The following is a 13,631-nucleotide window of genomic DNA, read 5'->3' as shown; positions in this document are numbered from 1 at the left end:
TACAAACTAAGCTTCAACCATTTTGTTGCATTTTATGTGGGCTTGACAACTAACAAGCTGTCTGTCCAGATTATGGCCACAGGGAACTCTGGTCAAGAGACAGTTGGACCACCCAGTTGCTGAACATACTGCTCGACATAATGTGCTCACTTCAATGACTGCTTTACAACCCTTACCATCTGGATCCACAAGCTTTCCTGAACTGCACAGGTGGAAACTCTCCCTGTAATACATCTTAACACTATGCCATCGGCGACACTACAGTGGTGCCGTGTGCAAAATAGCCGTCAACGGCTGGCGACACCACAGTGATGTCATCTGCATAGTATCGCTCAGTGGCCGGTGACACCACAATAGCGTCATGAGCATTTTGTTTAGGTAACAATAAGTTACACACGTCAACAAGTTTTTTTGTTTTTATAAGTTCTTGTGCCCTTTCATCATGGTGGACGAAAGAGACAATAGGATTATTTACGTTGAATGTGCGCATGTCTTGACTGACGTTCCAGACGACTTGGCCGATAGAGAAGAAGACATTGGATGTCAAAAAAATAAAAGTGAAGCAGAATCATAGAAAGATAGTGAAATATGTCCAAGAAGAATTCGGTGAATGCTACTGTTGCCAACTGATTCATCTGAAACAGATGACGAAGACAATGCACAATGGGTCAGACTTCGATTAACCCAGGACCAATAATAAATTTGAAGGATCCCCGGGTCCAAACATATTTCCCAAAGATACACAGGGCATCAAGGATATCGTAGAATTATATATTGGGAATGATCTATTTGAATATATTAGCAACAAAACCAACAAGTACTACAGTCAAAATTACAATAGAAGGAAACTGGATTTTAAAAATGCTAAAATTTTTGGCGTTGTGGGACCCGAACTTAGAAGATGATTTGGGTTTGCTATCCTTATGGGAACAGTAAAAAAAAGCTAGGATCGATGATTATTGGTCAACGAATCTGTTGATAGCATACCGATATTTCAAAAAATGATGTCACGCAACCGATTCACACAAAAATGATCATTTTTACATTTTTCCCACAGCAACAATAAACCAGATAATTCCAACCGGCTTGTTAAAGTGCAATTCGTAATTGATTATTTTTCCAGTAGGTTTAAATAAACATTTAATCTAAGTCAAAACATCTCAATTGATGAAGGAATGATACCATGGCATGGACGGTTAAATTTTAAAGTTTACAATCCGTCGAAAATTACAAAATATGGCATACTCATTCAGATGCTGTGTGAGTCGAGTATGGGATACATTTCCTCATTCAAGATATATTCCGCCACTGGACAGCCTTTAGCAAAAACAGTGATGGAACTATTGACACCTTCTGATGGAAAGTGGCATCAGCTCTACATGGATAATTATTATAACAGTGTAGAACTTGCAGAGAAGTTAATTGAAAAGAAAATTCAAGTTTGTGGAACAATATGGCAAAATAAAGGACTTCCGGAAAATTAAAGCATGCAAAAGTCAATGTGTTTGAAGCTTGTCATCAACGGAAAGGTGACAAGCGGCCGGCGACAAGTCAAGTAATCCGAATTATTGCTGCTGGTGCCAAGCGAATAAATATGTATGAGACGTGCGGATGGCAAAGTGTTTCCATAACCGCTCTGGCCTCAAACTTTGCTAGTCTCTATCCTTCACCCACCTATCCTCTTCCCTGCTCCCATGCCAACACTATACAGCTTTCTATTTCCACTACCCCTCCCGGCCCCTCTGCCCCAAACCTCCCAACTGTACCTAGCAACCCTACCCTGTGCCCACCTCGTTTTCTCCTCCCCCTACCCTGCTCTCTCTCCCCTCCTCACCCATGCCACCTCCTTACACCACCATTCATGACAAATAGCTATTCCCATCAGGCGCAGTTGCAGTTTGCTATCCAGCTGCAGCAGCCGGAGACAGTGGTCATGTGTGTGCATGTATTATGAATGTGTTCTGGCCGGAAGCTTAAATGTACAGTAGCCTTTTCGATATGCCTATCTGCGACCTGTCTCCTTTCTATGGCAAGTAGAATCTATCATTTTCAGAATATTACTGTCAATATTAATTCTGGGTCCTTACCATGGATGTTTTGGCAACTTACTAATAATATAATAAAATTTTCTCTTTGTGACCTGAGTATAATCAATCTTTTTCCATTTTCGATGTGCAGTTTATCATCATCCCTTAAAAGTGGTACCTCTAACCTAAAATACCCTTATGTGCATGCTACACGTACTCTGTTACCTGAGTGGCTGCTTCTTTTTAGTAGTACATACCTGACCTATTGAAGCGGGTCCTACAATTCTCCTCCTGATAGTGGAGGTTGAGAAATTTGCATGCAAGATCAACACATAATTGTCTGAGCCTGCATTAGATGTTCCACTCAGCTCCAAACCAAAGGACCATGATTGTTTCTGGGTATTACACAACAAACAGTGAATTGTGCTTCCACCCCATGAGCAAGGCTAGTTGGTCTCCACCAATTCAGCCAGTGGTCTCTATAGGTATCAAGAAGAGCCTTAGAACCTAGGTGGTAAGCGTAATTCCTGCCAACACGAACTACTATTTGCAGCTGGTTATGCCTAGTGTGCTCAAAGGCTGGCAGCAGAGCTTCTCCAACATCTCAGACAAGACCTCCCAGCAGGCATGTCGAGTGCTCCCTGACTTATCCTGACCTGCCTGCTATTTCTCTGATGGGCTCCACTGGAGCTCCCAATGAGCAATGCACCCAATGACTGTCTGCACATAGCAAGAAAATGTCACTGGCCCAACAGACAATGGATCCCGTACTGGCTCAGATATGTTGTTAACACAGGGCAACATCTCATACCTGTTGCAAAGGTATAAGGGAACAACTATCCAGCCAGTTCCCATATTTGCCTTCTGCCCAGAGATATGCAACCCCGTCACTCACCCTCCACTGAGGAAAAACTGGTCAGACATTGTGCATATGTAGATGCAGTAATATTGGGGTTGCAAGGGGATTCCAACAGCACCACCTTAGGTGTCAGTTTTTGCCAGTGATACTCCAACATTGTTGCAGCCTCGAGTGGCAGCCTGAAGCATGTAGACCATGGTCAGCTCAGTTTCTACCTTTTACCGCACAGGGGCCAAATCAGGCTGTGTCCACACGAAGTGTCATCCATAGCCATTTTTAACTGCTAAACAAGAAAAATAAAAATTAGCTATGGTGTCTTGTAGAAAGCATTGAATGCTGTGCCACTAAACAATGTAACGAAATGAAAACCGCAACTTGGTATTTAAGCACTGACTCAATGAACATGATTGCACAGCACAAAGGCAGACAATGAATTAACTAGGAAAGACAGGAAAACAAATTGACCAGAGACCACATTTTTTGTGGAAGGCTTATGATTGTAATTAAAATGAAATGGAGGTGGGCAAGGCATGCAGGCAAGCAAACAGATAGTAAATGGATCAAAGACGTCCAGCGTCGGATTCCAGCATATGAGAAAAGTTCAAGATGACGACCTAATGGAAGGAGAAGAGGTAGATTACAAAAAAATGCTGGAGCACCATGAATGTTTTATAGGAGAAGAATGTAATACATGAAAAGTCTACAGAAGTCAATGATTCAGCAGTGCATGTCAAATGGTCAATAATAATGATTTGATACTAGCAGAGGTTACACCATGTTTTTCAGGGCTGTGAATGCATATTTTATTGAAGCTGACAACACTGAGACAAAAGGCTTCTCAATATCTATGAATGCCAGACAAATTGGCAATTCATACCCATTGCTTCATTCTATAATTCTGTTCACTGCTAGTTAAAGGTCCACTTTACTCAAGATTGTTCCTTTGCTTGATTAAATTGTAATTTTTTTTGCTGTAGTTACGAAATTTGCTTACCTACACTCTAAAACCAAAAAATTATGTTGCAATGTCACTTAAGAACAAATTAGTGTATTTGTATTACTCTTATCTTTTCTCTCTCTCAAGACTGTAATAGAAATGTATTTGTTGCCAGTTAGTATGATGGGCGATTGTTATCTCTCATCAGTTGTTTTTTCTCCCCCTCCACAGGTCCTTCACTTCTTTTAATCATAAAAAAATAGCACTTGGCTAATAAAGTGCTAGCATATACACAGTATTTACAACCCCCCCCCCCATGAATGATGGACCTTGCCAAGATGGAGAGGCTTGTGTATCTCAACGATGTAGATAGCTGTACCAGCACAACTGAGGGGTATCTGTGAAGAAGAGAGAATAACCCGCAGTTGATAAAGAGTGGCAGCAGCTTTTTCATCAGTTGTGTGGTTAAATTTTCTGAATAACAGATATAGCTTTGTAACACTAGCCAACATTAACCCAATGAAATCATATATCCTTCTGGTTGTTTTATATAACAGCTAGTATGATGGTTGCATATGGGAAACCACAAAACAGGCTTCTAAATGTAAACCACCACCACACTTTTTATAGTGGACAACACAACTTTTGTTACCATTTTTTCTTCTCAATTGGGGGTATGTGCATAGGGAAATGACCCCAAATTTTAGACTGAAATCTCATAGGGCATTTGTTGACAGTTGCCCACAGAGTACTTGGGTAGCTGTGCACTCTATAGCAACTGCTGTGCAATTTTGACACTGAAGTCAGTAAGGCAGACTTTTCGCTTTCCACTGATTTATGTACACATGTTAGAATACATTTAAGTCATCTGTTAGCTACACATTAAACTCCTCACATTCATATAGTGAAGTGTGCATTTGCGATCTAAGCTTGTCATATGACTTAAATGCCATAGTAAGTTATTCGACTGCAGTTCATTACTTGATGCAATGATTGCATCCCCTTAGGTAAAACAGGGCCCATTTCAGAAGTATGAGGAGACTACTCAGGACAATGTTGCCATTAGGAAAAACAAAAAAGGCAATCTTGGAATGTAGAATGTTAGGTGCCTTAATCAGGCAGTAAAGTTAGAAAACTTAATAATGGGAATGGATACGTTGAGCTTAGACATAGTGGGCATTAGTGAAGTTCAATGGCAGCAAGAATAAGACTATGGTCTGGTCTGCACTGAGTTATTAACACAAAATCGAATAGGGGTAATGAAAAACTACGCCTTATAATAAAAAAAATGGGAATGCCAGTAAGCTACTATGAACAGTATAGGGAATGCATTATCATAGACAAGAAACACGAAGCCAGTGTGCACTGAAATGGTACAAGTTTATATGCAACCTAACCCTGCATATGGTATGAGATTGAAAGAATGTGTGATGAGATAAAGAAAATCATTCAGAGAGTTAAGAGAGACAAAGATTTAAATGTATTGCAGAATTGGAATTTGGCAGTAGGAAGAGAAAGAAAAATAGAAGGAAAACAGGAAATGAGGGAAAAGGAATGACAAAAGAACCACTAGGTACAATTCTGCACATAATTTAATCATTTGCTAACACTTGTTCAAGAATCATGAAAGAAAATTGTGTTTGTGCAAGGTACCTGAGGGCACTGGATGGTATCAGACTGATTGCATAACAGCAAGACAAAGATTTGGGATTGGTTGGTTGGATTAAAAGAGGGAGAAAGGAACCAAACGATGAGGTCATCAGTCCCTTGTTACGAATAAAACAATGCCACAAGTGTGAGAATAAAATAAACGAGACTGACAACTCAAAATGGAATGAAAGGAAAAATCACAAGAATAATGAAGGGAAACAAACATGTAAATGGGCAAAAGGGGACAAGAAAACCACAGAAACGGGATGAAGAGATTAAAACAACAAAGCAGATTACCATGGCTGGCTGACCATGAGAATAATAACAAAAAAAGAGAAGCCAGCCACTCTGCAACACATTAAAACCTCCACCCTAAAAGCACTAGGGTGGAGGACACAGATGGACAAACAACATGTGCTAAAACCCACTCTCATGAGTAAAACGTAAAACTAAATAAGCCGATGAGGCATTGACAGATCAAAATGTGGCCAACGTGGAGCCGGCAGAGGACAACTGATTCCCTGCGCGAGGCCCGCATGGCAGACTTCCACACATTCGTCGTCTCCTTAATGACATGCAGTTTGTTGTGGGTACTTTTATGCCATTCCATATCCCAAAGTCACAAAACCCTATGGCGTAAGTCAGAACGCAGGTCAGATTCAGAAATGTCCATCTGCAGAAGCGGTTTCTGTGTAGCCTGTTTGGCCAGCCTGTCAGCAATTTCATTGCCTGGGATGCCAACATGTCCTGGGCTCCACACAAACACCATTGAATGATGGGACCGGTCCAGGGCATAGATGGACTCCTGGATGGAAGCTACCAAAGGATGGCGCGGGTAGCACAGGTCAATAGCTTGTAGGCTGTTCAAGGAGTCAGTACACAGAAGAAATGATTCCCCGGGGCTTGAACGGATATACTGAAGTGCACGAGAGATGGCCCCCCTCTCTGCTGTGAATACACTGTAGCCAACGGGCAAGGAATGCTGTTCAAAATGGCCTCTGTGGACGTAGGGGAAGCCAACACAACCATCAGCCATCAGCCATCAAGCCGTTGGTGTAAACTACTTCAGAGCCCCAGAACACATCAAGAATCCAGAGGAAGTGACAGTGGAGAGTAGCAGGAGTAACTGAGTCCTTAGGGTCATGCGAAAGTTCCAGACAAATCTGCGGCCTAGAGGTACACCATGGAGGTGTATGTGGACGGATCTGGATGGGAGGTGGTAAACATGCCCGAGTTCAGACAGAAGGGATCACACACAAACTGCAATTGTTAGCCCTGACCTGTGCTACCGATGTCAAAGATGAACTGCCGCAGGTGGAAAAAGGAGACGGTAATTCAGATGCTCAGGAGAACTATGAACGTGGCCAACGTAACTGGCGAGCAGTTGTGCATGCCTAACCTTCAATGGAGGGATTCCGGCCTCCACCAGGACACTGGTCACCGGGCTCATTCTAAGAGCTCCCGTTGCTAGGCGAACGCCACAGTGGCGCACTGGGTCGAGTAAACGGAATGCTGAGGGCGCCGCAGAACCATAAACCAGACTCCCATAGTCAAGGCAGAATTGAACAAGGGCTTTGTAGAGCTGCAGCAGAGTAGAGCGATCTGCAACCCAGTTGGTGTTGCTCAGACAGCAGAGGGCATTGAGGTGCTGCCAGCACTTACGTTTAAGCTGATGAATGTGAGGTAGCCAAGTCAAAAACCAGTCATAAGAATCGATATGTCTCCACTACAGTGAGTGGATCATCATAAAGGTAAAGTTCTGGTTCTGGATGAACAGTATTATGCCGACAGAAGTGCATGACACACGACTTAGCAGCTGAAAACTGGAAGCCATGGGCAAGAGCCCATGCCTGCACCTTGTGGACAGTTCCCTGTAGGTGCCGCTCAGCAACACCAGTACTGGTGGAGGAGTACAAAATGCAGAAGTCGTCTGCATACAGAGAGGGTGAGACAGATGACCCTACAGCTGCTGCTAGACTGTTAATGGCCACTAAAAATAGTGCTACACTCAATACAGAGCCCTGCAGGACCCCATTCTCTTGGATATGGGGGGAACTATGGGAGGTACCAACTTGGACACTTTAAGTATGGAGCGACAGGAAATTCTGGATAAAAATCGGGAGTGGGCCTCAGAGACCCCACCCATATAATGTGGCAAGGATATGATGTTGCCAGGTGGTGTCACATACTTTTCATAGATCAAAAAAGATGTCAAAAAGGTGTTGGTGTCTGTAAAAGGCTGTTCGGATGGCAGACTCTAGGGACACAAGATTATCAGTGGTAGAGCGCCCCTGGTGGAAGCCGCCCTGACATGGAGCCAGAAGGCCATGTGACTCCAGGACTCAATCCAACCACTGACACACCATACGTTCCAGCAGCTTACAAACAACATTGGTGAGGCTGATGGCTATCCACATCAAATGGGTTTTTACCGGGTTTGTGCACCAGAATGATGGTGCTCTCCCGCCACTGAGAGGGAAAGACGCCATCGCACCAGATCCGGTTGAAGATGACGAGGAGAGGGTGCTTGTAGTCAGATGAGAGATGTTTAATCATCTGATTGTGGATACAATCTGGCCCAGGAGCTGTGTTGGGGCAATGTGCAAGTGCACTGAGGAGCTCCCACTATGTAAACTCCATCTGACACTCGATTATAGTTGCTACGGCTCCTGTAATATCCCTTGTAGCTGCGGAGGGCAGGGGTCTGCATTGCCGGGAACCAGGTTTCCTGGAGGGCAATGCAGAAAGCAGGTGTAAAGCTTAACAGTTGCCATAGCTCAGCCAGGCGACGGAAAACACCTGAAATTCCACTGGAGGATGACATCATTGTGAGACTGGGAAGGCATGGAACATTCAGTGAGGTAGTTTACACCTCAGGGTCACCTGCTGCCACTGACTTTTTGCCAAAGCAGCCTATATCCATTGTGTGTGAGGGTCCTACGAGATACAGGTCCTCAGCTGACGCCAGAATCTTCACCAGATCCTCAGACGCAGAGCTTGTAGGTAGTGGCGGTGTGGGTGCCACCGCAAGTTCCTTGTTCTTAGGGGTCTTCTTTTTCGATTTCTCATGCTGTTCCTTGGGTTTCCCTGGCTGGGAGGACTTCACTGAATCAGTCTCTGGGACTGAGGATGAGAATGAAGGCCTACGACCAACTGCTTTTTGTGAAGGGAGTGACTCAAGGGACCCGTCCTAGTGAAGGAGCCAAAGAAGCCTTACACTTCTCTAACTCAGAAGTGGGGACTGAAATCCCCGATGGTTGGGGGGGTGTTGCTCCCGAGTGTTTCAGAGAGGGCACAGGCAATGGTGGACGGAAACAGGGGAAATGAATACAATAGAAGATAAATGGGTGGCTTTGAGAGGTGAACTGTGGAAGATAGTAGAGGACCCTCCCCCCCCCCCCCCCCCAAAAAAAAGGTAGTTAAGGCCTATTATAAATTCCTGGATAACACAGGAGACATCAAATTTAATTGAAAAAAAGAATAAAATATAAAAATGCAGCAAATGGAGCTGGCAAAAAGGAATGAAGACTTCTAAAAACGAAATTGTTAGAAAGTGCAAAATGGCTAAGCAGGAATGGTTAGAGGATGGATGGTAGGATGTAAAAGTATGTGAAATTAAGGGAAAGACTGACAGTGCCTACAGGAAAATTAAAGAGGCTGTAACAAAGCAGGTGGATTCCATCCAGCTGTTATGTTTCCTGCCCACCTCTCTTTTTTCAGATGTCTTCAACAGCGTTATTTTCATGACATGAGCACAGTATCTAAAAATCTCAAATACTGAGACACAGGATTTTTCTAACTTAACTTCACTACTTTTTACATTCCTTTGGCTATCAGGAGTTGGTGAGTTAGTAAGTTTGCCTGAAAACTGTGCTAATTACCAACACCAGTAATTTCAGAACTTTGTTATCATTGTTCAAATGTAATCATATACCAAATTACTACCTTTCAGATAAAGACGATAAAAAAGATATACAAGTTAAGTATCTATACAGCTGATGACGAAAGTATGTTAGGAAGATTTGTACTCATCTAATTTCAGAGTAATTAGCATACTTAACTAAAACTCTGTTACTGAAAGAGAATACCATATTTTGGCAAACTAGACAGCATGATTCAATAACAATTACTGTTACATAAAAAGTTCACACTCAGAAGCAACTTCATTTAGTACTTAGTTATTATGAAATGTAAATTTTTAATTGTAACTTGTAAAACTCCAGCAAACAAATAGATAAATGAGCTCTGATTATTGTAATCTTTTAAATTATTGTAATCTTATCCTTAGTCAGTCTGCAGAAGGTTATGATATGAGAAAGATCTGTGCCCTAAATTACTAGACAACGTATTGGCAAGCTAGCACAAGTTACAAGTCAGGAACCGTAACTCCTTTTAGCTAAACTGTGTCTGAGAGTTTATTCAGTGACTGTTTCTTCAATTATTGACTGTGAACTTGTAATTAGTTTCAAAATGTGTGTGTATCTTCAACATTGGTTTCTGTAAACTGCTACAATCATATTGGACTATGATTTGCTGTTATCTGAAAATAATACTTACTGTGCACATTATTTTTGTATAGATATAATTGTTATACTTCCATGGACAGTGCAACTGGCAATGTATTAATGTTTCACTTGCCACATATCAACTTTTGTGCCACTTCGTTGTTAGGTTACTGCACATGAACAATCACGTTCCAGGATTTAAACAGAGTGTAGTATTTGGCTAACCATTTATCTGGCCATAAACCATTAGTTATACAACATCAAATTGCAATTAAAAATTTCTGAACTGCAAACCTCGTGTAGACCATATCATTTGATATAGCCTACTTTTGATGATCACTTTTCAGCCAGATTCGACAGAGGTGCAGCTACAGGAGGCATATTAGCACAGATACATATGGAGAAAAGAGAAACAGCAGTATAAATATCCAGAAGGAGAAGAGAAAGTTGAAAGGTGGAAAGGATATATAGAAGGGCTATTTAGGGAATGAAACTGAGGGCAATGTTATAGAATTGGACTAGACACATTCCCTCAGAATTTCTGAGATTGCTGGGAAATCCAGCCGTGACAAAATTATTCCACATGGTGTGCAAGGTTTATAATACAGGCAAAGTACCCTCAGACATCAATAACAATGTAACAGTTCCAGTTCTAAAGAAGGCAGATGCTGACAGGTTTGAATATTTACTACTGAACTATGAGATTAATAAGCCACAGTTGCAAAATGCTGACACAAATTCTTTACAAAAGAAGCATGGAAAAACTGGTAGAAGCCAGCCTTGGTGAAAATCAGTTTTGGGACAACCTTAGTGAAGATCAGTTTTGGGTCCAGAGAAATGAATTTAGGGACATGCAAGGCAGTACCGACCACGTGAATTACGGTAGAAGATATGTTGAAGAAAGACAAGTGGATTTAGAGAAAGCTTCTGACAATGTCAACTGGACTACACTCTTTGAAATTCAGAAAACTGAAGGGATAAAATGCAGAAAGTGAAAGGTTATTTACAACTTGGACAGAAACCAGACTGCAGTTATAAGAGTCAAAGGACATAAAAGAGAAGCAGTGGTTAAGAAGGGAGTGAAGCAGGATGGTAGCCTCTCCCTAATACTATTTAGTCTGCGCACTGGGTAGGCTGTAAAGGAAATAAAGCAGAAATGTGGAAAGAGAATTGAATGGACAGTGTCTTGAAAAGAAATTATAAGATGAACATCAACGAAAGTAAAGCAAGAGCTTTGGAGTCCAATCGAATTAAACCAGGTGACGCTGAGGGAAGTAGATTAAAAATGAGAAACCAAAAGCAGTAGATGAAATTTGCTGTATGGGTAGCAAAATAATTGATGAGGACTAAAGTAGAGAGAATTGAAAAGCAGCCTGACAATTTCAAGAAAAGCATTTTTGAGAAAGAGAAATATGTTAACATCTGATGTCAACTGGATTGTTAAGAAGCCTTTTCTGCAGGTATTTGAAGTGTGTAGCCTTGTATGGAAGTGAAACGTGAGTGCTACGCAGTTCAGACAAGAAGAGAATTGAAGTTTTTGACATACGGTGCTACAAAAGAATACTGAAGATTAGACGGGTAGATCAAGTAACAGGTGAGGAGGTACTGAACCAAATAAATGGAAAACGGAAATTTGTGGCATAACTTGATTTAAGGAAGGCAGCAATTGAAAGGACACATGTTGAAGTATCAAAGAACTGTCAGTTTCATAATGGAAGGAAGAGCATGCGTGTGTGTGTGTGTGTGTGTGTGTGTGTGTGTGTGTGTGTGTGTGTGTGTGTCGGGTATAAAAATTTTTAGAGGGAGACCAAGGCTTGAATACAATAAGCAAGTTCAAATGGATGTAGGTATGAAAAGTAGCTTGTATACCCTTATGTCTCCTACATTTTTCTTGTGGAAAGTATGCCACTGAAGAAGAAGAACTGTCTCGCAGTATATTTTAGTTAATGACTTAGCAGCATGTATCTGAGTTCTTGAACATCTACAAGTCCAGTGACTGAACTCACTCTCTCTCTCTCTCACTCACACACACACACACACACACACACACACACACACACACCACACACCACACAAATTGATTTCACAGGTACTGTAACCTGTAACCCAGTGGCCAAAACTGAAAGAGAAATAATAAATACAGTCTAAGAGAATACCAAAGTTTAATTAGTATCTATATTACAAACTGCGGGTACATCACTTATAAATGTTTTCCTTTACATTTGGGGAAAAAGGTAACTACAAAATGTACAGTTAAAACAGTTGAAAACTTTTGACTAATTTCATACTTAACTGGACGTAATAACTAAGTCAATTAGAAAATGCCTTTCTATTGACTCTGAAGTCATGATACGCTATTTTTAATCTTTAATCTTCTAAGCAGATAGAGAGAGAATGTAAAGTGCACTTGCTGCCTCCCGCCACAGATACACAGAACATTAAATAATGTGAACTACACAAAATAATTAGTGTTTGTCATTTTTTGCCTTTTTTCTCACTTTCACTTCCTCTCACCACTTGATATATTAAACTACATAAACATTAGAAATAATTATTCATTCTGTCTCTCCGAGTGCTAATCAGTTACTGGTTCTCTTGAATAGTAAATATTAGAAACAAACAGTTTACACCACCAACTGCAAAAGTGACAACCAACAAAAATTGAAAACTCACAGCATACAAAAATGTTAATTTTATTTGAATACAGTCTGAGTACAGTCTTTAGAAAATGATAAATGCTGAAAATAATACACATATGTAACTCATAGTAGGAAAGACCTATTTGTGCAATTACAAACGATCTGATATTTACACAGTCACCAGGTACATAACAGCTTTAAATATTCAAGATGAACTGCGAGGTTTCAGTTCCTCATAACACGAGCGGAGAAATATGTAATTCTTTTTCATTGGGTTGTAGAACTCGTAGCCCTGTGGACCAATACAGAAACAATGACTTACTAAGTGGGTTTATGATGCACTGTGTGTTCACAAATCACAAAATATTTAGTTCCACATACAGATATGTTTAATCAATTTTGCTGAAGTCTTATTAAATTTTATACTTCACAAGAAACTGCCACCACCATCTGCCAGTATATTAGTACTTCTTATACTTAATATATAGTACACAACACTAGCAATTGTTCAGTGAATTTATCACTACTTATCCACAATCCACATTCCTTACAAAAGAATACCGCCTGTAATTCCCCTCTATGTTCTGGCTTGCACAGGCTTGCTCATATAAATGATCATATCCACTGTCGTGTATGCATATACTAGAATTATTGTTGCTTTAAACTTGGCCACAATGACAATGCAAGAAATTTCAGCAATTATCATAATATGTAACTACAAGCGGAATATGATGGTTTACTATTAATGTTATATATTGAGGACAGAATAATATGCCTCGAACCGTCAGTATACAACAGCAAGGACAAAATTTCTCCGACAGGTATAAAAGACAGTGGCTTGTAGGTGTAAAATGAAATTATTTGTCAATCCAGTCCTCTTTAATGCCTAAGCAACTTGTCAAACATTTTTGCCATTTGTGAATTACATCCTCTGAAGTGCAGTTCTGGTGAGTTGACAAAATACATATCTGACTAAAATATTTTCCTCCAGCAAATTCTTTACGAATGGGAAAT

At 40.9% G+C, this 13,631-nt stretch overlaps 1 protein-coding gene across 1 annotated transcript in view; it reads right to left on the bottom strand.

Annotated features, from left to right (window-relative positions):
- Nucleotides 1-12,655: 12,655 nt before the first annotated feature.
- Nucleotides 12,656-13,631, bottom strand: part of LOC124619273 (protein Rae1) — a 47,059-nt gene continuing 46,083 nt past the window's right edge. Inside the window, exon 8 of the mRNA XM_047145543.1 lies at nt 12,656-12,909. Within this exon, the coding sequence (XP_047001499.1) occupies nt 12,823-12,909 (87 nt within the window). The 3' untranslated portion in view covers nt 12,656-12,822. The remainder of the gene's footprint in view (nt 12,910-13,631) is intronic.

The sequence above is a fragment of the Schistocerca americana genome, chromosome 6, assembly GCF_021461395.2.
Source record: "Schistocerca americana isolate TAMUIC-IGC-003095 chromosome 6, iqSchAmer2.1, whole genome shotgun sequence".
Taxonomy (NCBI): Eukaryota; Metazoa; Arthropoda; class Insecta; order Orthoptera; family Acrididae; genus Schistocerca; species Schistocerca americana.
The sequence above is the reverse complement of the archived record's forward strand: the minus strand, read 5'-3'. Positions and strand labels throughout refer to the sequence as shown.